This window comes from Sminthopsis crassicaudata, chromosome X, assembly GCF_048593235.1.
Source record: "Sminthopsis crassicaudata isolate SCR6 chromosome X, ASM4859323v1, whole genome shotgun sequence".
NCBI classification, from domain to species: Eukaryota; Metazoa; Chordata; class Mammalia; order Dasyuromorphia; family Dasyuridae; genus Sminthopsis; species Sminthopsis crassicaudata.
The window spans coordinates 26,804,999-26,826,747 of NC_133623.1; the positions used below are offsets into that span (position 1 = coordinate 26,804,999).

Consider the following 21,749-nt stretch of genomic DNA (forward strand, 5'->3'; position numbering starts at 1 on the left):
CCTTTGCTAAAGGCCTCTTTTGTTATTTCCCATGATCTACTTACTGATTAATGTTTTGGTATAATTCTGGAGTGAAAGAAGTCACTTAATATAGTTTTTCATTAGATTTTTTGAGCATTATTCATTCTGGTGTAAATTTCCGGGTTTTGTTGGAGTAGGGATGGCAGTCTGACTCCATTCAGGCAGCCCTCTTGGCTGAAAACCCAAGACTCTTTCCATTACAACCTGCTGTTTACCTCTATCCCAGTACCCACCAGGCTATCTCTCTGAAATCCCAATTTTCCAGTAAAGCAAAAGAAATCAAGTCCTGCAAAGTCTGAGGCTATACAGATTTACAGCTTCACTCTAGGCCCACCTGCCAAACAACCAAGAAGATATATATCACTTAGAAAGACTATAGCAAGGGTATGCCGGCAAATGTTTAACAACTGGCTCTCTGGGGAAAGAAACAACTTCAGGACACACTTTTATGTTTAATCTGCATTACTGAAAGTATTCTTAAATTTAGACAATCAACAAAACAACAAAACAAGCCCTCCTTTGTAAAGCTTGCTGATTTCAGAGATATAACTGCTCACACTGAAAATTTAACAATGAGCTCTAGCATAATCCCAGATTTCCTAGATGATTATGCCAAAAAGCACTGGACTGGCCATGAAAACTAGGCTCTAGAAGTAATTTTCTGTGTGACTAGGTCTCAGTTTCCTCATCTGCAAATTGAGGATATTTGACTATATGATTTCTGAGGTTCCTCCCAGGTCTAAGATCAGTGATCCAGCAGGAGCATTCTAGGTTTCTCAATCCTCTCTGTAGATCTGCATAAACTGACCCATCTGCAAATTGGCACGGATACGAACAAGGACATAACCATCGATATGTTTATCCTTCGGCATTGGAAAAGGATGGACAGACCAACAGCAGAGTTTCAAGCCACCTTCAAGACTGAGTTCATATCCCACTTTCCTGGTCTTTTTTCCAAGCCCTCCTTCTGCTTTGTCCTCCCAATTCCCTCTTCCTTCCTCTGCCCCCCACTGCCTTCCCTCAGACAATGCCTCGAATTTACACAATAAATATCTTTGATTTGGGTGTACATATTTAGTATATCCTCTTCCTCCTCTCAGTCCTACCCTTCTCCCCTTTAGCCTTGATATTTTTGCCTTCCCATATATTTCCAGTGCCCTTAATAAATTAATAATAAATTAAGGTAGGCCCTTAATAAATGCTTATTGTTATAGTTATTGTAGATGATAAAGCAAATCCTTTGGTTTTGTGTCTCAGGAACTGTTTACAGTCTTTTGTTGGGGATTCCTTTGCCTACAGAAAAGCTGCCACAGTCTTTCAGAAGGGATTTTCCTGCCTGCAGGTTAGAAAGGCTCAAGTTATGTCCAGCTAGGCAAAGTTTAGAAGGGTCCCTTCTAGGACATCATTGCTTCAGAGTAGGGGAGGCCTGCAGAATGGCTGCCTTGGTCACAGTAAAGCACACGTGAATGTACACACCTTTGTTCCAGATGGCCTTACTTCTGTTGAAGCTGCCAACATCCTTCCAGTCTCCCAGGCTGCCATCTTCAGGGTCATCCTGATTTCTCACCGGTCTCACCGCACATAAGCAATACATTCCTACATTGATTCTACCTTCACAGCTTCTCTCACACACATTCCCTTCTCTACTTACATCATCATCACCCTAGTTGTAGTCTTGATCACCCCTTTCATAATAGAGATTTGCAATTTCAGATATAATCCTCTCCTGTTCTATTATATAGAGGAAATGGCTTGTTTTATTTGGTGTCTTTTAAATTTAGAATAAAACAAAAGAAAGACACAAAAAGACACAGCTCAAATACCAACTTTTACATGATTCCCCGCAATTTCTAGTGTCCTCTCTCCCAGACTATCTGGTATTAACCTGTATTTATTCTACATATGTATATTCCATATACACTTATATAGGTACATGTTGTTAACTTTGTTATGAGATAAGCTTTTTGAGAGTAGGGATTGTTCCACTCTTTGTCTTTGTATACCCAGCACCCAGCACGGCGGCTGGCACACAGGAGAGTTAAGAGTCTTTGTTGACTGATCATGAACAGATTCATCCTATTTCAGGGAATAGCAGTCCACATTTGTCATTTCTCCCCAGTGGGGCTTATAGTGGAAAATTAAATGACTTAAAAATCTTGACTAAAATCTCTTAGATCTTTCAGGTATCTTCTTTATATACCATCTTCTTAAACTGTGATTTGTGTGTCTTGTAACTGAATGTGGGGGGGGGGGTCGCAAAATTATGATTTATTATCAGTAAATATTTGATTAGTATACTTACTTTACACAGCAGGGGTCACATAAATATTTCTCGGATAAAAAGGGGTAACAAATAGAAAAAGTTTAAGAAGCCCTGTTCTATTCTGATGGTTAGAGGTAACCACTAATCTATAGACCTACAGATAATTTAACCAAGAACCTCAGTTCAAGCAATTGGGTTTGGGGGAAGGAGGAAGATTAGGAATTAAGAGACTTGAGCTCTATTTCTGGGTTTGTTCCTGATCACCTGACTCAGCTAGTCACCTAACCTCTCTCATCCTCAGTTTCTCTATCTGTAAAATGGGGATAATAATACTTCTCCTACCTGCCTCAGAAAGTTATTATTGAAATGGGAATTATGAGCAAGTATTCTACAGGCCTTGGGGCAGCTGGTGGGAACCATAGAGGGTAGAGATGGATTATCAAGGTACTGAGGGGGAGTAGAAAGAATAAAATCACAAATATAGGTAGGATTGTGAAGAGTTTTAAATTTCTGGGGAGTAGCTTCTATGTTATCTGCACTGAGGTTGAAGAGACAGAAATTGTTTGGGAGGGAAAGAGAACTTTAGTTCATTCTAGCCCAGGAGGCAAAAAAAGGAAAGACCCAACCTTTGACTCCATCTCTACAAAGAGCTCATGTTGACAGCCTCCAAGTCATTTACTCAGGATTCTTTCCATTATACTAAGTATCCCCTGCCCTGCCCCTTTTCCAGCCCTCAAAATCCAGCAAAGTTTAGGGATTTAGTATGGAAAAAATGTCAGCTTCCTTTTGCCCTATATCAGAGACAAGCCAATGCACTAGAACTGCAGATCTAAAAGATTGGTAGGAATGCAAGGCTCTCCTCCCTCTCCATTTCCCTCAGATGAGGCACAGAGAATTTAAGTAACCTGAGACATAGTTTCTGACATGGTACTTTCACTCCTGTTCTTCAAAAGGCAAGTCTAATATTTTATTCATTATATCATCTAAGCTTATTTGGTTAATAATCAAAGAGAGAAGGAGCCCCAGGCAATATATAGATTAGATCATTGGGGAAAGGCTTAATCCTAGGATTCTAAGCTCCCCATGTTTGGGAGGGAGTCCACCCACAGTACTGCAGTCTCAGATCCCTTGGCTCTCTGGTATCTGAATATTGTATAGTAGAGACAAAGTACAATTATATGGAACAGTACTGGCCCTGAAATCAGGAGGACCTGAATTCAAATCACACCTCAGCTAGCTGTGTGACTCTGGGCAAGTCACTTAACCTCTCACCCAAAAAAACTATTAATAAATAAATAAAAGGAAAAAGAAAGAAAGAGACAAGCTGGATATGACCTCTGGAGAGTATCTCACCTAGCTTAGCGCTCTGAATATACTAGGTACCTAATATATGTTCAACTGTATTTTAAAGATGAGGGAATGGAAACTCAGAGAGGCAAATGATTGATATTTTAACAAGAGCCTTCTTTCTGGCTTCAGAGAAGCTGGATTGAAGAACTCAGATCCCCTGGCATCAAAGCCAGGTCTCTTTCCTACCTTTTCATTGAGTCTTTCAAGCCACGTCTAATTCTTCATCATCCCATTTGGAGTTTTCTTGTCAAAGACACTGGGGTGGTCTGCTATTTCCTTCTCCAGCTCATTTTGCAGATGAGAAAACCGAGGCAAACAAGGTGAAGTGATTTGTCCAGGGTCACCCAGCTATATCTGAGGCCAGATTGGAGCTCTGGACTTCCAGACTCCAGGCTTGAATAAAAAAAGATCATTATATAAGCATGCTGCCCCAAAGGACACATGAGATTGTTTCTCTTCCTCTCTTTCCCCCTCTTCCCCTCTCCTACCTTTTCTTTCTTTCCCCCCTATCTCTTCCCCTTCTCTATTAACTAGAACCTCTGACAGTGCTGCTTAGGGAGCAGAAATCAGGGACAATTTTCAGTCCTGACAAAAAATTTCCTTTGATTCTAAAGATTTTTCTGATATAGGGAGATGCTGCCTATACACAGCAGCATTAATGGTGCAGTTGGCCCCAAACCTAGAGAAGTCTGGGTAAAAGATTTCTCTGACACATATTGACTTTGTAATCATAGGCAAGATCCTTAATCTCTTGATGTTCTAGGCCAAATAGAAAAAGGGCCACAAAACTGTACATAAGGTCCCTGCAGGCACATATTGACTTTGAAAAATCACATATTAATGACTGTCTATGTTTCATTGTTTTTATTTATTTTGTTATCTATTTCCTAATTACATTTTTATATGGTTTGGCTGTCTGACCACTGGGTTTGACACCTTTGCTCTAGACTAGTCTCTAAATTGCAGACAAGGGGTTGACCTTCATTAGGAAGGGAGTTTCCTCTTTAGAGAGTTTTTTTTATAGCACGGATACCACAGATCCAGCCCCCAACCTTATTTTTTACATATGAAGAAGTGTGGTGAAGTGGGAAGAGACCAGAACTTGGAGTCAGAGACCTTTAATTTCCCCTATTAGATTGGGGAAAAAGTTTTTTCTTTGTATCATCAGTGCTTAGTACATGGGGGGGGGGGGGGGAAACGGACACAGCAAGTGCTTAATAAATGCTTACTGACTTCACTAAGGCTAATTTCAGGTGCTACCATTGACTACCTTTGTGACCTTAAGCTATTTCTCAAAGGTGCAAAGCATTCCTTCTTCACCTTTGCCTTTTATAATGACTTCAGAATCATTCTTTGCCAACTCAGTCCCCAGGTTCTAAGTCCTTTGGGAGGCTTTCCTAGATCTCCCACATTCCTTCTTCCCTTCCTTTCTCCCCCACTCCCAGGGATCTCTCCCTCTTCAAATTTCCAAGAACACTGCCTTCCCTTGGCAGGGTTTCCCCCTAATTTCTATTTGTTCTTTTATGTGCATGGTGCAACCCTCCTTTCCCAGTAGAAAGTAGTTTCCTTGAAGGCAGATTGCTAGCTTACCTTCCCATTTCCAGCACTTAATGTCTGTTGAATGGAATGCTGCTGCTTTTCTGGGTTTAGGATCACGGGACCCACTTTCATAGCCACTATATGAAGCATAAAAGTTTCAGGTTTTCCATAATTACATTTGATCAGATGAAGCCAGGGCCATTATTCCCTTCACTTTCCAATAAGGAAATTAGCCCAGAGTGGTTTAGGACTTGACCTCCTTTTACAGAGCTGAGTATCTGAGGCTGAAGGAAAGCTAGTTCTCTAGCCCCTATCTTCCAGTTCCAACCCTCACCCTCACCCCCACTCCTAACCCCACCCTCACCATAGTAAACCAGAGAACGCTACAGATGCCCAAATAAAAGCAATAATACGATTTTGAGAGGCATTGTGCTGTAAGTGGTTAAGTTATACTACCAGAAGGGCCGGGTTCAAATTTAGCCTCTTACCTAAGCTGGGTACCTAGCTGGGCGACCACAGGCAAATCCTTTCACCTTTCTTCGGCTTCGGCGTAACCCGAAGGGCTCCGTATTTATTTGTTCATTAATTAGCGGTTGCCCTCCCCCCCAATACAAAATATTAGCTCTTTGGGGCCAGGGATGGTTTTGTTTTGGCTCAGAACACAGTAAGGGCCTAATAAATGTTGACTGGACAGGTGTGTATATGGAAGGAGTGATAAAGTGCCCAAGTGTGGAGGTAATGGAAGATAAAGAATGGGAATGTAAGGAGTTTGTGAGGGACAGCTGGTCTCTAGAGGCGGAAAAAGGCGCCAAAAGTAGTCAGGGGTTATCGGGAGGACAACGCACCGGGACGTACTGAGCGACTGCGAAGTTTCCGGAAAGTCCGGAGCCCCTGACCGAGGACGCACTTCCGGTCCGCCCGGGGGTCGCCCGCCCCGGGGTGGGGGGGAGGGGAAGGGGGGGAGGGGGAGAGTCGTCTGGGCCCAGGGTCAGAAGTAGACGCTGAGAACGCCACAGAGGTAACTAAGGTAGTTAAGGTAGCCGAGGGGCGGGAGCGCGAATTCGATCCGTCACTATCCCACAATTCTTAGCGGGGCCGGCACTCTTCCCTGCTCAAGATGGCGCGCCTGGTGTTGTGTCCCCCGGCCGTTGCCGCTGCCTTTCAAAGGCAGCGACTCTCGGCTGCGCTGCTTCGGCCCCTGGGCTCGGTCCTGACCTCCGGCTTCGGCGTGACCCGGCCGCAGAGGGCTGGCGATTCATCAGGCTGCTCGGGAAGCCTACGAGCCTATCAGGTGAGGAGCGCTGGCCACATGGCGGGCTGAGACTTACTGGGCTGGGAGGAAGGCAGGGAGCCGAGTTCGGCTGCCTGGAGAGGATACGGCTGGCAGGGAGGAGACTTAGTGGCCGGCGCCCGTCCGGGAAGTTCTGGTCCGGGGCGCCGTCGGGGGCGGGGGGACTTTGGGGAGGGGGAGACGCAGTTGCTCTTTTGGGAAGAGTTTTGGGGGTCCGCAGCCCGTCCGGAAGGAGGAAAGTGGCCGCTTTGGGATTCCCCCGGGTCAAAGGGGCAGCGCTCGCCCCGAGTCCAACCCGGGACCTTCGGCTCGAGGGCTGCTTCTGGTCCCGAGCGCTCCCAGCCTACCCGAACACCCGGCGTTTCGCGACTTACTTGTCTCGGGCGGCCCAGGTATGAGGAGTTGAGGTGGGTTTTGAATCCAGATCCTCTTCTTCCCAGTCCGGCGCCCTTTCCATTACTACCCAGCTTCCTTTTTCCCGACCTAAGACAGGGGGTAAACACAGTCCTGCAAGTTCGCCCCTTGGTGTTTCCCGACCATCTGGGCGAACTGCCTGCTGCTTCCAAAGAGTAAGTAACGGGATGCAGAAGTTGTGTACCTCCAAGCTGGGACTCAGGGTGGAAGTCGATTTTTAAATCGAGACATGATAACGAATGACAGCAGGTCACCTTGAGACAGATGACAATTTGAGTCCACAGGATCGTAGGCGGGTGTTCCGGGACTTCCGAGGCTCAAGTCCTGGAACTCTTGCGTCTGCCTTCGCGTGTCGGGGTCCTCCCTTCTCCCCCCATCCCGACCAATGTGGATGCAGCTTACCCTTTCTGCCTAAAAAGTTCTGAGGCCTCGAGTATGTTGAAACTATAGAGCCATTTATTTGTTCTGACTGCCAAGAATGATTGTGAATGAGCTTGTGGCTAGGGAATGGACTTGTTGCTGCTGTCTATCATGCTCCCTAGCCATATCGTTTTCTCTAAATATAATATTTGATCAGAGTAAATTGTTATTAATTTAAGTGTTTTCCAAGAGTATGTGCTCTTATTTTCCTTCCATTAAATTGTTACAAAAATGTATCCTAGAAATAGAAAACATAACTTAGTTTTCTTCTGTCCTTAAAAGTTTCCTTTGCCGCTGCTGCTCCTCCCATCTCCTATTCTCCCCTCCCTCCTTTTCCATGTTCGGCTCCACTTAGCTGGCCACAATTCTCCCTAGCTACTTTGTGCAGTCCCTTGGGAACCTGGCCTTCGCTCTACTACTCTACTGAAACTACTTTCAGAAGTTAACATTGACCTCTTTTTTCAAAATAAATTTTTCTTTGTGCTTTAAAAAAAAAATCACCTATATTTCCTTACCATTTACCTATTTTCCTTTCCTTTTCAGAGAGTTATCCCTTTAAAAAGAATTTAAAAAAAAAAAAAGAGGAAGGAAAAAAAAAACTCAGCAAAACTTAAGTATCATACAAAAAGAGTCTGACTTCATGTAGTGTTCCACACCAGTGAACTCTCTTGTCTGGCCCCAGGATAACCTGATCATTTGAAATTTTATCACCAGAAGGATGACTCAGGTTGGGATACTTTACAACTTTTTTGTTCATCCTCAACTGTCTCTCTTCTCTGATTGGAGGGCTGGTGGGCAGAGCACTAAACTCCTGGCAAAGCGTTCTTCTATAGAACCAACCTTCATAGTAACTCCATTCTCCATCAGCAGTACTGTTTGACTTCTGCTCCAAGGAACCACATGCCCTAGTGGGCCCAGTACCCCTGGTGCTCCCCCTCCCCTTGCTTTTCAAATTCTTTTTTGTGTGTCGCCTTCCCCAATTAGATTGTCAACTCTCTGAGGAACAAGACTTTTTTCTTAATTGTATCTTCAGTGCTTAGCACCCTGACTGCAATGCCAGGCACATTGTACATTCTGCTTAATAAATGTATGTTGTGTAGGACCGAGCTTAGTCATTGTAATTTTGTAGCATTCAATTTTTATTGAACTGTTATCCACAGTGACTTCTTAATTCCTAAATCTAATGTTCTTATTTCAAGCCTTAATCTCATTGACCTTTTTGTAACTCTTGACAGTATCGAATATTCCTTCTGGATACTGTCACCCTACCATCCCCTCTTTAGTTCCTGTGACAGTCCCGTCTCCCTTTTACCTCCCACCTGCTAACTTCTCTGCCTGCCCTCCTGCTGCTCCCTAAGGGTGGATGTCTCCCAGGGCTATGTATTCTATACTCCTTTCTAAGCTCTCTCATTAGTGATCTCATTCTTTCTGTTATCAGGTCTAAGCAGATGACTGCCATATCTATATGTCTTAACCCTAATCCTTGTGAAAAGTTCAAGCCCTGTCTGTTTGACAGCTTCACTTGGATGTTCTACCAACATCTTGAAACCCAACAAGAACAGAATTATTCCCCCCACATTTGATTTTTTTCAAGTTTCTGTTAATGTCAGTACCATCCTCCAAAACCCAAATCTCAAAAGAATCTTTGAATTTTACCTTCCCCTCAACCCCCTACATCTAATCAATTCTCAATTTCTTTTCATTTTACATCCATAACATCGTTCCATTTAATTTCCACTCTGATTCAAACTCTTATCACTTCTCACTAGGACTATGATGATAACCTTTTAACTGTTTTGCTTTCCTTGCTTTCCTCTAGTCTCTTCTCTTTCCATTCTATCCTTTACAGAGCTGCAAAATTATTTATTCCTAAGACACAGATCTGATAATCATTTTCCTGCTTTAAAAAAAAACCAAAACACAAACTGCATTGATTCTTCTCAAAAATGACTACTTCTAGAATAAAATACAGATTCCGAAAAGGCATAGGATTTCAGGATTAGGAGGGATCTCAGCAGCCACATCCAACTCAAAACTCTTACTCATCCAACTCTTACTTCAACATACCCGAAGTGTTCATCCTTTGGCCTCCAGGTAGGGGAACCTACAGCTACAGGGAATACATAGGCATCTAAGTATAATGTGTATATTAATTTAAGACCTTCAATCATACTCTACCTTGTTATTCTCTGTGTCTAGTTTTATATTACACCCCTTAACATTCCAAAACCTCAAATACTACACTTTTATCTTCTACTGCTATACATTTGAATAAGCTATTCCTCATCTCTTGAATATCCTCTTCCTTCATCTGTGTCTGCCAAAATCCTTCCTTTCTGTTCCTTCAAAGTTTTGCTCAGCTACTTTGCCAGGAAGTCTTCCCAGATATCCCCATCTTAGAGGGTTCTCTCCCTCTGAAAAATTTCCCAGAATTCTTTCCATTGATAGCATCATATTTTATATTATATTTACTCATATTTTTGTTTGTGCTTCCCCACTCCCCCACCCCTGTTCCTTGAAGGCAGTTTTTTTTTTTTCTTTGTATCCCCAGAATTGATCACTATTTCCAGCCTCGTTTCAAACTACTGTTCCCTTGAACTCTGTGCTCCAACCAAACTGGCTTGCTAGCTGTTCCCTGAACTTGACATTCTATCTCCCACCTCCATATAGTTGTACAAGTTTTTCCCTATAATGGGAATAGATTCCCTCATCTCTGCCTCTCAGAATGCTTGCCTTTCTTCTTGTCTCAGGTATCTGTGAGGTCTTTTCTGATCTACCTAGTCAGTTTTCCACTACTATACTTGTTTATATTTTATCCCTTGGCCTGTACAGAGGCAGAAACATTTTCATTTATGACTTTGTATCTCCAGAATTTAGCATTACTTCTTGTACATGGTAGAGAAATACATTTTTTTTTAAATTTTAATTAAATAATTAGATTGATTTTTGATTCTGTCGGAATGATCAGTAAACATTTAGTTTGTGTTTGGAAAAGAAGGGGGGGCTGGTCTTGTTGCAAGAAGGATGACAACAGGATAGTCAGAATGCCCTACTGGTAATCACAAAATATAGAAAGATGTATAGCAGGACTTCTTCATCTTTTTTGCATCATGGGTAGTCTGGTGAAACTTAGGGGTCCTTTCTGAGAATCATGTTTTAAAATACATAAAATAAAAATATAATAAATAAATAAATATTTATATTATAAAAGATATGATTAAAAAGAAAAGCAATTATACTAAATTATTAAGAAAACCAGTTTTCAGACCTCAGGCTAAGAACTGTTGACCTAATGGAAGACCTCAACTCAAGTATGTTGGGTCAGTCTTGTGTAAGAAGTCATGGGTAAAAAAAATAATAATAAAAAATAAAAAGTCATGGGTAGACTGCCATCTTTACTGATGGAGAGATTATCCACATTGATGAGCTCTCAGAGTCACTGACTCATTGGTGTGCTGAAGAAGTGTACTATGTGACCACTGAAAGTTACATTGAATTTAATATGTATTTAATTGTATAATTGATATCAAATTGCTTCTTTCCAAAAGAGGGAGGAGAGAATTTGATCTGTAAGTAGGAAAATTTAATTAAAAAAGGATTTTTTTAAAAAAAATTAATGTGTATTTAAAAAGGAAAGGAAGCTGCACATAATAAAAATTTGTAGTTTCATGTATAATTTTTTTTCTCTTCTGTGTATACTGTAAATGTCCTTTTTATTTGGTGTTTTGTTAAACTCAGAATAAAAAAAAAATGCACTATGTGCCTAGAGCCTGTGCTCTGGTTTGAGAATATAAAGGGATGGGATATAAGGCATTCTCCCTTCTTTGTAGGGGCTACAATCTAATTGAGCAATCGGGTCATAAAGTCACTGGTAGCTTAGAAGTACATACATGTAGAGCTGGAAGAAACCTTAGTTCATTTAATTATCTCTTGTTAGAATGGAAGGAGCTGAGATCTAGATAGCTTAAGTAGCTTCACTAGGGGTTCAGAGGTAGCAGAGCAGTTTCAAGCCCATGGTTTCTCACTACAAATTCAAGACTCAATCCTTTCATAAAACTCTTTGGGGCATTCAGCTTCTCAAGGTTTGAAGGGTTAAAACCCCAGGTATTTGCATTTTAATAAGAATGCAGAAATCATGGAATAGCTTTTTCAAAGTTATGATCTTATTTTTTACTGAAGAAGCCTTAAGGATTTGGTGAATGAAAAAGTTTTAAAACAGCTGCCACATAGACAACAAGCAGATCCAAATTTTCTATTCATGTGGAAGCTAGTGAATAGCAGCATCAATACTTTCACTTTCTTCTTAAGGAGGACTTGCCTGTGGTTCTGAAATTTGAATAAAAGTAGTTCCCTATATCAGTGAAGTCACAGATCTAGGACCCCAACCTTCTCTCCTCCCATGGCTAACTATGTGCCTTAAACCTTCTAGGTGCTCAGTAAATGATTGTTGGATTGGAATTACAGATAGGTTATAGTGGAAAGCTTTGGGAGTTACACAACCGGAGTTCAAATCTCAGCTCAGCAATTTATTTTACTACCTGTGTGATTCTGGCCAAAGTCACTTAACCTTTCTGGGCCTCAGTTTCTTTAGCTGTAAAATAAAGGAATTGGACTGCATGATAAATCTATGAACCTATGGAAAATTGTCTTTTCCCCTTTGGAGAGCTATCTGTTGGTTATTATTCAGAATAATCCCTCCCTGTACCTTGTTCTATATTTTCTTTGATCATAACATTATTGTATAATAATCATTTATTTTAGTTACAATTTAGTCTTATTTGGGAGTTATTTCAGTCACATCATTTACAGATTATCTCACAGAGTGACTTCTAAACATTTTTGTTCCCAAATTTTGGAGGGAAACCTGAACTCCTACTTCTTGACTACACTGTCCTTATTTTCATATATATATATATATATATATATATATATATATATATATGTATGTATATATACACACACAAAGTAATCATTATGTAGGATTCAGTTCAGAAAATCATTATTTGCTAACTATACAAATACATAAATTTAACTATATAAATATATAAATCTTTGTTACAATACTTACTCTGTACAAAGTACTATGCTTAGAGCTTTGGAAGATACAAAAACAAACAAGGATTCCTATCCTTAAAGGAGCATATAATCTAGTAGGGGGTGATATATGTATAAGTCATTTTAATAGAAGATAGAATATTAAATGTATGACAAACCAGGTCTCAAGCTTCTCTAGTCATGCTCATAGCCTTTTCTTTTATTCCCCACTCAAACCTAGTATAGTACTCAGTATAAAAAGATCTTGAGTTAATTGCACTTTCAAAAAACAGATTTTATTGATATCTTTTCTTTTTACATTTCCTAGATTTCCCCTTGTATTCCTTTTCCTTTTCCCAGAGAGCCAACTGTTAAAAGCATTTTTTAAAGAAAAAGAAAAACATTCAGTAAAATCAATCAATGTACTTTAGAAAAAAATGACATTATATGCAGTGATTCACACTGGTGGACCCAGAACTCTGCAAGTGAATGTGGGAAGGTGGTTATCTACTTTGCTTCCACATACTTTGTGTATGTGGAGTCTTTCATTTGTCAATGACCTCTTTGTGGTAAATGCCTAGCAGTGGAGTCTTTGGATCAGTGTGTGGACATTTTAATTACTTTCTTTGCATACTTCCAAATTGTTTTCCAGAATGTTTGAACCAGTTGGCAGCTCTATCAATAACGCATTATTGTGCCTGTTTCCCCAGTCCTTAGAACATTGACTAGTTCTGTTTTTTTGTCACATTTGTCAATTTGCAGGGTTTGGGTTGGAACCTCAGGGTTGTTTTGCTTTATCAAATGAAGTGATATTTGTAAAGTGCTTGGTACATAGTAGGTGCTATGTAAATATTAGCCATTATTTATGTTGTTTTTAGTGATTGGAAGTATTCAACTTCATTTTATAGAGCTCTAGTCACTTAACATTTGCAGAAAAACTCTAAGCTTTGTCTAAAATTTAGCTATCAAAAGCTTATTAATAAATGAAAATGTTTCAAGAGAAATATTTTATTTTTAAGGTCAATTTTTTTTAGCTTTTCACATGGGATGATTTTTAATTGCTAATGATTGCCAGTCCAGTGCTCTTTCCACTAGATTAGTCTCTGTTTACAGTGAATCATGATCTTGAAAGGTGCATTTTAAAAATTGCATTTATTTTTGTCAACATTTAAATTATAGGTTTATGAAAATGTACCACCAAATCCAATCTAACAAACATTTCTTTTTATTTTTTTAAAAAGATTTATAAATGCTTTTCATTCAAAAGAGTATTTCCAGGTGCATAAAGAGAAATTGCAAGTTAATAAGGTTAAAAAAGAAACACTTAACCTTTATATGCTGCTGTACTTTCACCATTTGTGCAGAAATCATGTATTTGTTCAGTAAATGCTGCCCAAGACAAAGGGCAAAATTAAAGCAATAATTCAACAACCACTGAGACTAATGTCCATTCATTTAGCAACAGGGTTCTTTGGTTGAATGAGGTGGAGGCCAATTGGAGAACAATGGACGATGTAAGAACGGGGACCAGGCAAGGTGTTGTAGCCAGGTAGTCACACCAGATATTAGACAGGATTGTTATTCACAATGATGCACTTAAGGTTGAAAGCTTAGAGATTAAATGTGCTACTAGTACAAAATTGGAGTTTGAAATTGCACCCTATAACTCAATGCTATATTCTTGGAGATCTCAAAGCAACCTTTTCCTTAGATTATCCTTGGCCACTTCTTATGTCAGCTGCAGAGGATAGTGAATGAAGACAGTTCCTTAGGTTCAATTTTTCCTTATCTTGTGAGGTGTAATGTGTAGCTGCAGTGACTTTTGATCTGGCATATAACTATATCAAATAATAGTGGGAAAGAATGGTTAACTTTGCTTCATTCATGTTTCTTGGAAATAGTGAATTCCTCCTATTCTTTGTGATGTATGCTTTTAATTTTATACAGATGGTTTTCATATTATAAAAAGGTCCCTCTATATCTATACCTTGTAAGTTTTTAGCATAAAAGAGTTTTGTCCTTTGTCAGTAGACGGTTCTTCATGTACCTATTGAGATAATCATGTGGCTTTGACTGTTTTGATTTTTAATATGATTAATTATGTTGATTCTTTTCCTAATATTGAACCATCCTTGGATCCCTGATATAAATCCCACTTGGTCATAATAAATGATTTCATGAATAAAATCACTGTAGTCTGGCTTTCCTTTTTTTTTCTTTTCTTTTTTTTTGGGGGGGGGGCTTGGCAAAAGGCTCATCTCTGATATGTGTTAGAGATACTCTTTCCCTTATTGAGGATTTAGGATAGGATAGTGATTGGTCAGGAGCAAAGTATTATGCTCAGCCACTACTTCCAGGTTTATACTTGGGGATCTTTTTTTTTTTTTTTAACTTTATTTTTTTAAAATTAATTTTATAATTATAAATTTTTTTGACAGTACATATGCATGGATAATTTTTTACATTATCCCTTGTACTCGCTTCTGTTCTGAATTTTCCCCTCCTTCCCTTCACCCCCTCCCCTAGAAGGCAGGCAGTCCCATACATGTTAAATATGTTATAGTATATCCCAGATACAATATATGTGTGCAGAAATGAATTTCTTGTTGCACAGGAAGAATTGGATTCAGAAGGTAAAAATCACTGGGAAGAAAACCAAAAATTATATATGGGGATCTTTGAACAAAGTAACTGACTAAGGGGAGGTGAAAGTATGGGAATGAGATATTTCCCAATTTATTCAAGGGTAGGTAAGGAGGGAGAATGTTTAGGTTCTTAGGAATAATTCCAGATGCTGTAGGGCAAAGAGGGGGAGACTATGGTTGGTTTTAGAGGTGAAAGAAAATTCCAGAGGTATTTGACACCTATTATTTGGCAAATGCCAGGAGATTCTTTTGGGTTATTCTGTGGTAGCTAGGTGGCATTGTAGATAGATTACTGGGCCTGGAGTCAAATCTCCTCATTTACTGGCCTCAGATACTTAGTAGCTGTGTGACCCTAGGCAAGTTCCTTTACCCTGTTTGTCTCAGTTGTCTCATCTGTAAAGAGCTATAGAAGGAAATGGCAAATCATTGCACCTCTTTACTAAGACTACCCCAAATGGGATCACAAAGTCAGACACAACTGAAAAATGAAAGATAACAAAAGTGTTTTACAGACCTTGAAGTGCTATATAAATGCTAATAATTAGCTTCCATTAAAGTGAGGAATCAGAAGCTTTATTGAGGTGTTTATGGGTTTTTTTCTTTGGAATTCTGGAATAGCATTTGACATGCCAACTCAGATTCCTTGGGAGCCAGGGGAATAAACTCACAATGCACTAAGATCTGCTCAAGGGGATAGAGGCCTTACTTATTAATATAATTATTTGTAAATACTTGATAGCAATCAGTATTGATTCCTTTACATTCTTTCATGTGAGGAAGAATAGCCCTTGCAAATGCAGAGTTCTGAGAAGCAAAGTCATATCCTTATACATATAATAAGAAAGCATGCAGACACCAGACATTATGGAAATCACTCCAGCAGTTAGGAAAGTTTTGTTGGCTACCAGACTGACCTTTAAGGAGCTTATTTACATCATAAACTCTCTTTATAGCATCTTGACTATAATTTGAGAAATCTTTGGCATATTGAAGGAATAGAAATTAAAGAGAGCCTTCTGCATATTCAATGGGCCCCCTTGTGTGGAACCATATAAGATGAGCAGGGAGAGCCATCTCTAACATTTGGCTTCTGAATCGATGAGATTGCAGAGCCAATTGAGTTTAAACTTTCTTCATTTGCTTTTCATTGGCATTTGGCCTTTTTGATTCTGGAATAAGGATTCTGTCACTACCCTGAGTTCTAGAAGTTCCTTACCTTTTTTTTCTTTTTTCTTTTTTAAAGGATTCTTACTCTAGATTTATTCCATTTGGCTACTATTAAGAATATTGTAAAATTATAAATGGTCAGCATTGCAATATATAATTAGAATTATAAAATGCCAGAGTTAGAAGAGACCCTAATTAGGGATCATCTAGTTTTACACTGTCATTTTCCAGGTAAGGAAAATCAAGCTCAGGGAGGTCAAGTTAAGTAGTTAATCTAGAGATCTGACTCCAAATCCATTGCTGGCTTAATTTTTTAAAAGTACTTTAAAAACAAACTTTATTTTTTATTTTAAGTTTTTGTTTTTATGTCATAGTCACTTCTCAAATTAACTCCACTTCCAGAGTAAACCTTCCCATGTATCCTCCAAACAAATTAGCAAAAAAAAAAAAAAAAAACCAACAACCAACCTAGTGCAAGTAGCATGAGTCTGACAATGTTATATAGCACTTAATGAATGTTATTTCATTTGAACCTCAAAACAACCCTGAGAAATCCATTACTTCTGCTACAATCCTAGTTACATCTCATCCACAATGTTGCTGTTTGTTGTGACTTTGTGGACAGGGATAGGATCTTTAATTGGTTCAAGAGGGAGTTCTTTTCCACTAGCTGCTGATGGATGAAGGTTAAAATAAATTATTTTCAGTCTGAGCTTTACATTAGATGAAGTAGAGAACAAGTCATGGAATCCTGCAGAGAACACTAAACTATGGAGTTGTTCAAGTCCTAGTTCTGCCATTTCCTGGCTACGTGACCTTTGGGAAAAGCAGGTTTTCTCCCTGGATCTCAGTTTCTTCATCTGTAAAATGATGAGTTTGAACTCTATAATCCTTAAGGACTCTTTTATTGCTATGATTCTATGTCAGAGCCGTGTAAGTGAAATCAGCTATTGTATTCATGATTGGTGAGGCTGTTAAGTGGGGTATCTGGAAGCCACTGGGACTATTTAGAAGTCCAAAAGATAAATCATTTTTGTCACCGTTCATGTATTTTAAATTGAAAGTATACTTTAGGTTAAAAGTGTGTTTCAGTGAACCTGTAGTCAGATTATATTGCCCCAAACCTTGGATAGCTTTTCAAGTTGGGCCATTGTGTGTGTGTGTGTGTATATATATATATATATATATATATATATATATATATATATATATATATATATATATATATATATATATATATCTATCTATATATATATATCTTTTTTTTTTGTCAGTATTATTTGTCAGTAGATATTGGGCCATGGTATGGCCCCCCAGTGGCTTAGTATCATTGAATGCCACTTTTTAGAATAATTAGTCAAAACACACACTTTTCTTATCTGAAAAACTTTAGTCACTTCATTAGTATTGTGTCTTTTGAGGGCAAAATTAACTTTTAATGACAGAGTACCTTGAGGAATAAGATATTAAAATTCAAGGATTATAGTAATGCCATGGCTACAGGTTGTACTTGAGTTAGTCATCAATATTTTTATTTTGGGGAAAGGGACCAACTCTGTTCTCATGGTTGAGTTCTCTTTGAGAAGTATTTGCTTTGACAGTTTTATTTGTTTGAACCCATGATTTCATCTGTGAGGATAGGCAACTTAGCTGTAATTTCTAGCCTTGCAGAGTTGTCTAGGGCACTGAGAAGATGAAGTTATTTATCTTGAGTCACATAGGACTTCAGAAGTAGTCTGAACTGATGCTTTCTCTACTCTTAAATGTCTGCCCACTTTCTACTACATCACTTATACTAGTAATAGCTTTTTAACACTATTTTATCGTTTTTACAAGTTAATACAGCTTTTTTTTTTTTTTAATATTTGAGGAACTTTTTTTGTAAACAGTATTCTTGCATACCATTCTGTGTTCTCCTTTTCCACCATTGGTTCCACACCTGCAACCCATAAGTGTCAAGAGTGAGGCTGCAAAGATCAGAGATTTTTTTTTTTTTCAAAATAGTCTTTTATTTTTCCAAATATGCGCAAAGATCGTTTTCAACATTATCTTTATAAAACCTTGTGTTCCAAATTTTTCTCCCTCCCCCATTTTTTAAAAAGAGAATTTAGAGTTTATTGCTCTGTAGTATATTTTGTGTTAGAAAATATTGTACTAGATGAGCTTTGAGGTCCAGTTCTAACATTCCTGATACTTTGACAGAGCCCAGTTTCATGAATATTCTTTTCTTTGGTGCAGACACAACCAGAATCCTAAGGTAGCACAAATATCATCCCTATTTTGCAGATTTTCACATTGTATGATTTCTTGTCTATTTTCCCATAAATCTTCCATTGAGAATCTGCCCACTACTTGGCATATCTTTCATCCTCTTTTCTTATTTCAAGGGTACTAATGTTCTTCTACCTGGTGTGTCAATCTTTTTATCTTGCTTCATGATTGGCCCATCTTTTCTGGTCATACCTGCCCTTTATAATGTCTTTCATACTTTTCTTGGCATGTGGGATTTCAAAGTGGAATGGACCTTAGACATCATCTAATCTAGATTTCATGTCATTGTAGTGCCATTGGTGGAGAGGGAGAAATGAGCTTAAAAGTCATCTGGTTCAGTATCCTCATTCTACAGGTATGGTAACTGAGGCCCAGAGAAGTTAAAACAATTTGTACAAAGCACGTGGGTAAATGCCAATTGAGATTCAAACCCAGGCCCTGTGAATGCCCATGCAGTGAGCTTTCCACTTGACCATGCTGTCATGTCTTGATAAGATGAAGAATCTTGGTGAGATGGGGCTAAGATCTACATGCAGTATTCCGGAAAGCTCAGTCCTCTGTCTCCAAAGTCAGTGTTATTAATACTCATTATGCCAGGCTGACTTTCAGTTTTTGAAAAGTGATTAATGAAAATAGCTTCTGTGTTACACCTCATATTTAGAAACTAAACTAGGATACTGCAAATGAATCTAACTAATTTGGACAAACAAAAAAGCAGCCCCAGCTAAAGAAAAAAAAAAAAAAAACAAATCAATTCATAAAAAGGAAGCTTACTGTTCATCCTACTTTAGAGAATTTCAAACATGTTAAAAAAAAAAAAAAACAACAACACAAAAAACCAAGCATTTGAGTCAGCCAGGAACAGTATATCGGCTCTACAGCAGGCTTAATATCAGAAATATTAGGTTTTAAATCTAACTCCAAAACTTTTGGGTCTGTTTTTTTTTTTTTTTTAAATTCAGGTATTCTTAATCTGATCTAATTCAATCCCTAAATAGACTTGTCAAAATGCATAAAATGTAGTTGCTAGAACATACTGATTAAATTAAGAAGTACTTAATTAAGAGGTATTGAACTCAAACCAAGGGGGGGGAGGAAGCTACAAAGATCTCAAGAATTTTGTTATTTTCATTACTCAAATGAGAGGCTTTGTGCAATTTAGAAGATTAAAAAAAAGAGGAAAACTAAATTGTGAAAGGCTTTGGGTTCTTTGGGCAAGAAGAAAAGGAGAAGAGTGGGAAGGTTCTTTTTTTTTTTTTTCTCCTGCCATTTTTATAGCCCCTGGTTAATAACCGGAAAAGGGGAGAATTGACAGACATGTACTAGCTTATAGGTTAGATGGCTTCAGCCTACTTCCTCGTAACTCAGAAAGATTTCTACCAGCTCAAAAGTCCTATGCATGTCCTTAGAGAACAATAGTTTCAGATGTGTTTTTTCTCCCCAATATATTTAATTGGAGTGTGATTTGAAGTAATCACTATAAAAATACATTTATATTTATGTATGTATGATATATAAATGCATAAAGTGCTATAGAAATGCTAACTGTTAATAATGGTTGCTGCTGTTAAGCATTTCACAATCTACCTGGGTAACAATACAGACTAGGAGATGAAATCTGAATATCTGAAAAAAGAATCTTTTAGGTCTACAGAGCAGGGAGAGATGACCAGTAAATTCAGTTACATATGTTATTGTTCAAATCTGGAAAATGTATGTCACCACCTGCTTATAGAACTTCAGGAAGGGAAGGGGAAGTTATGAAGAAACTCTGATTTTAGAGAAATTGATTGCATAACTAGAAAGAGAAACCACAAAGATTCGATCCCAAATAAATTACTTTTTTAATGCTTTAGAAACCTCCCAGATACAAGCTAGCATTTCTAACATAGAAGCCCTGTCTTCCAAATTGTGTAAAGAGGTTGAGAGTCAGAGGAACCAATGTTTACTTTCTGACTCTGTTACTTGATAGTCACTTAACCTCATTGGGCTTCCATTTCTTCATCTGTAAAATGAGGGATTGGAGTGGATGGCCTCTGAAATCCTTTCTATCTCTACATGCCTCATTCTCAATATCTGTTCTAGATGAACTAGATTGCCTTTGTCCCTTAGGAGCTCATAGACTTAAAAGTGGATTTTTTTTTTTTAAATGTGTACATTTCATTTAATGTTCAAGTTCTGTCTGCATATTGGTTTTATAAAAGTTATAAAACATTATTTACAGTCAGGTATCATCAACTATTAGGTCTCTTGAATTGGTTATCCAGTAAACATTTCAAACTCAACATGCCCAAAACACAACTCATTCTCTCAACTCTCCCTATCCCTGCCACAACCTTCCCTTTTCTCAACTTTTCTATTGTTGTTGGAGGATATCACCATCTTTCCATAACCCTAGGCTCACAATGTCAGTGTTATCCTTGACTTTTTGCCTGCCCTTGCCCAAGGATGTGCTGAAGCCAGTTTCTTTATTCTCCATGTCTTCTAGTTTCTCTGGCTTTGTACAAGTTCCTCTGCAAGTTATGCCTTCGGTCAAAGGCCTTTTCTATCCCCCTATGTGCTAGTGACTTCCTCATGGAGGCCTCTCACTTACCATGTATGTACCAAGTTATTTGCCTCCTTCCCCAACATTAGAATATCTGTTCCTGGAAGACAGGAACAATTTTTTTTTTCCCTTTCTTTGTAATATCCAGCACTTAGCACAGTGGCTGGCACATAGTATGAACATAGTAAATGCTTTTTTGATTAATTTATTAAATTCTTCTCAGATCATTTCAAATCCACTTAGAAAAATAGATCTTTCCTTCTGACATTAGCTTTCTAGGGCTTAACATCCCCTAATTTAATTTTGATATTATCTACTATGTCACTGTAATATTTTTCTGTCAGGGCACAAATTTTAACCTTAATTCAATACATATTTATTGAACACTTGCATATAAAACGTTATATTTCAGGCAGGGGGTACATTGGAATCATCTCAAACCAGCTTGTGAGAATTGATTGTCAAATTTTGGGCTTGAACATTTACATTATGGAAATGAGCAAACACTACACATCAGGTAAAGAAATCTAAGGTAAAGAAAGTGATGGAGAAAATGTTATTGTATGTTAAACTTAAAGTTGTGGTGTGCATATTTTTGTTTTGGAGAGCTGGTTATTAAACATTTACCAGCACACTGCTACTTTCAAGTACCTTGGTAATCATAAAAGTGAATCTTTTTAGACTCAAAACAAATATCCAGCACATTACAGATGCCCAGGGATCTGAAGAGGTTTCCTTTTTATGATTTGAAGATAGGTTGAATAATCTAAAAACCAGGAGTAGTGTTCA

General features: G+C 38.4%; 2 protein-coding genes across 2 annotated transcripts in view; one reads left to right on the forward strand and one right to left on the reverse strand.

Annotated features, from left to right (window-relative positions):
• The window catches only part of UPRT (uracil phosphoribosyltransferase homolog), a 121,858-nt gene extending 116,548 nt beyond the window's left edge, over positions 1-5,310 (reverse strand). Inside the window, exons 1-2 of the mRNA XM_074277272.1 lie at positions 5,225-5,310; positions 3,821-4,027 (exon numbers count right to left, since the gene is read on the reverse strand). The gene's annotated coding sequence lies outside the window, so the exon portion shown is untranslated. The remainder of the gene's footprint in view (positions 1-3,820; positions 4,028-5,224) is intronic.
• A 766-nt stretch (positions 5,311-6,076) lies between these two features.
• Positions 6,077-21,749, forward strand: part of ABCB7 (ATP binding cassette subfamily B member 7) — a 112,487-nt gene continuing 96,814 nt past the window's right edge. The window contains exon 1 of the mRNA XM_074277262.1: positions 6,077-6,464. Coding sequence (XP_074133363.1) covers positions 6,291-6,464 — 174 coding nt within the window. The 5' untranslated portion in view covers positions 6,077-6,290. The remainder of the gene's footprint in view (positions 6,465-21,749) is intronic.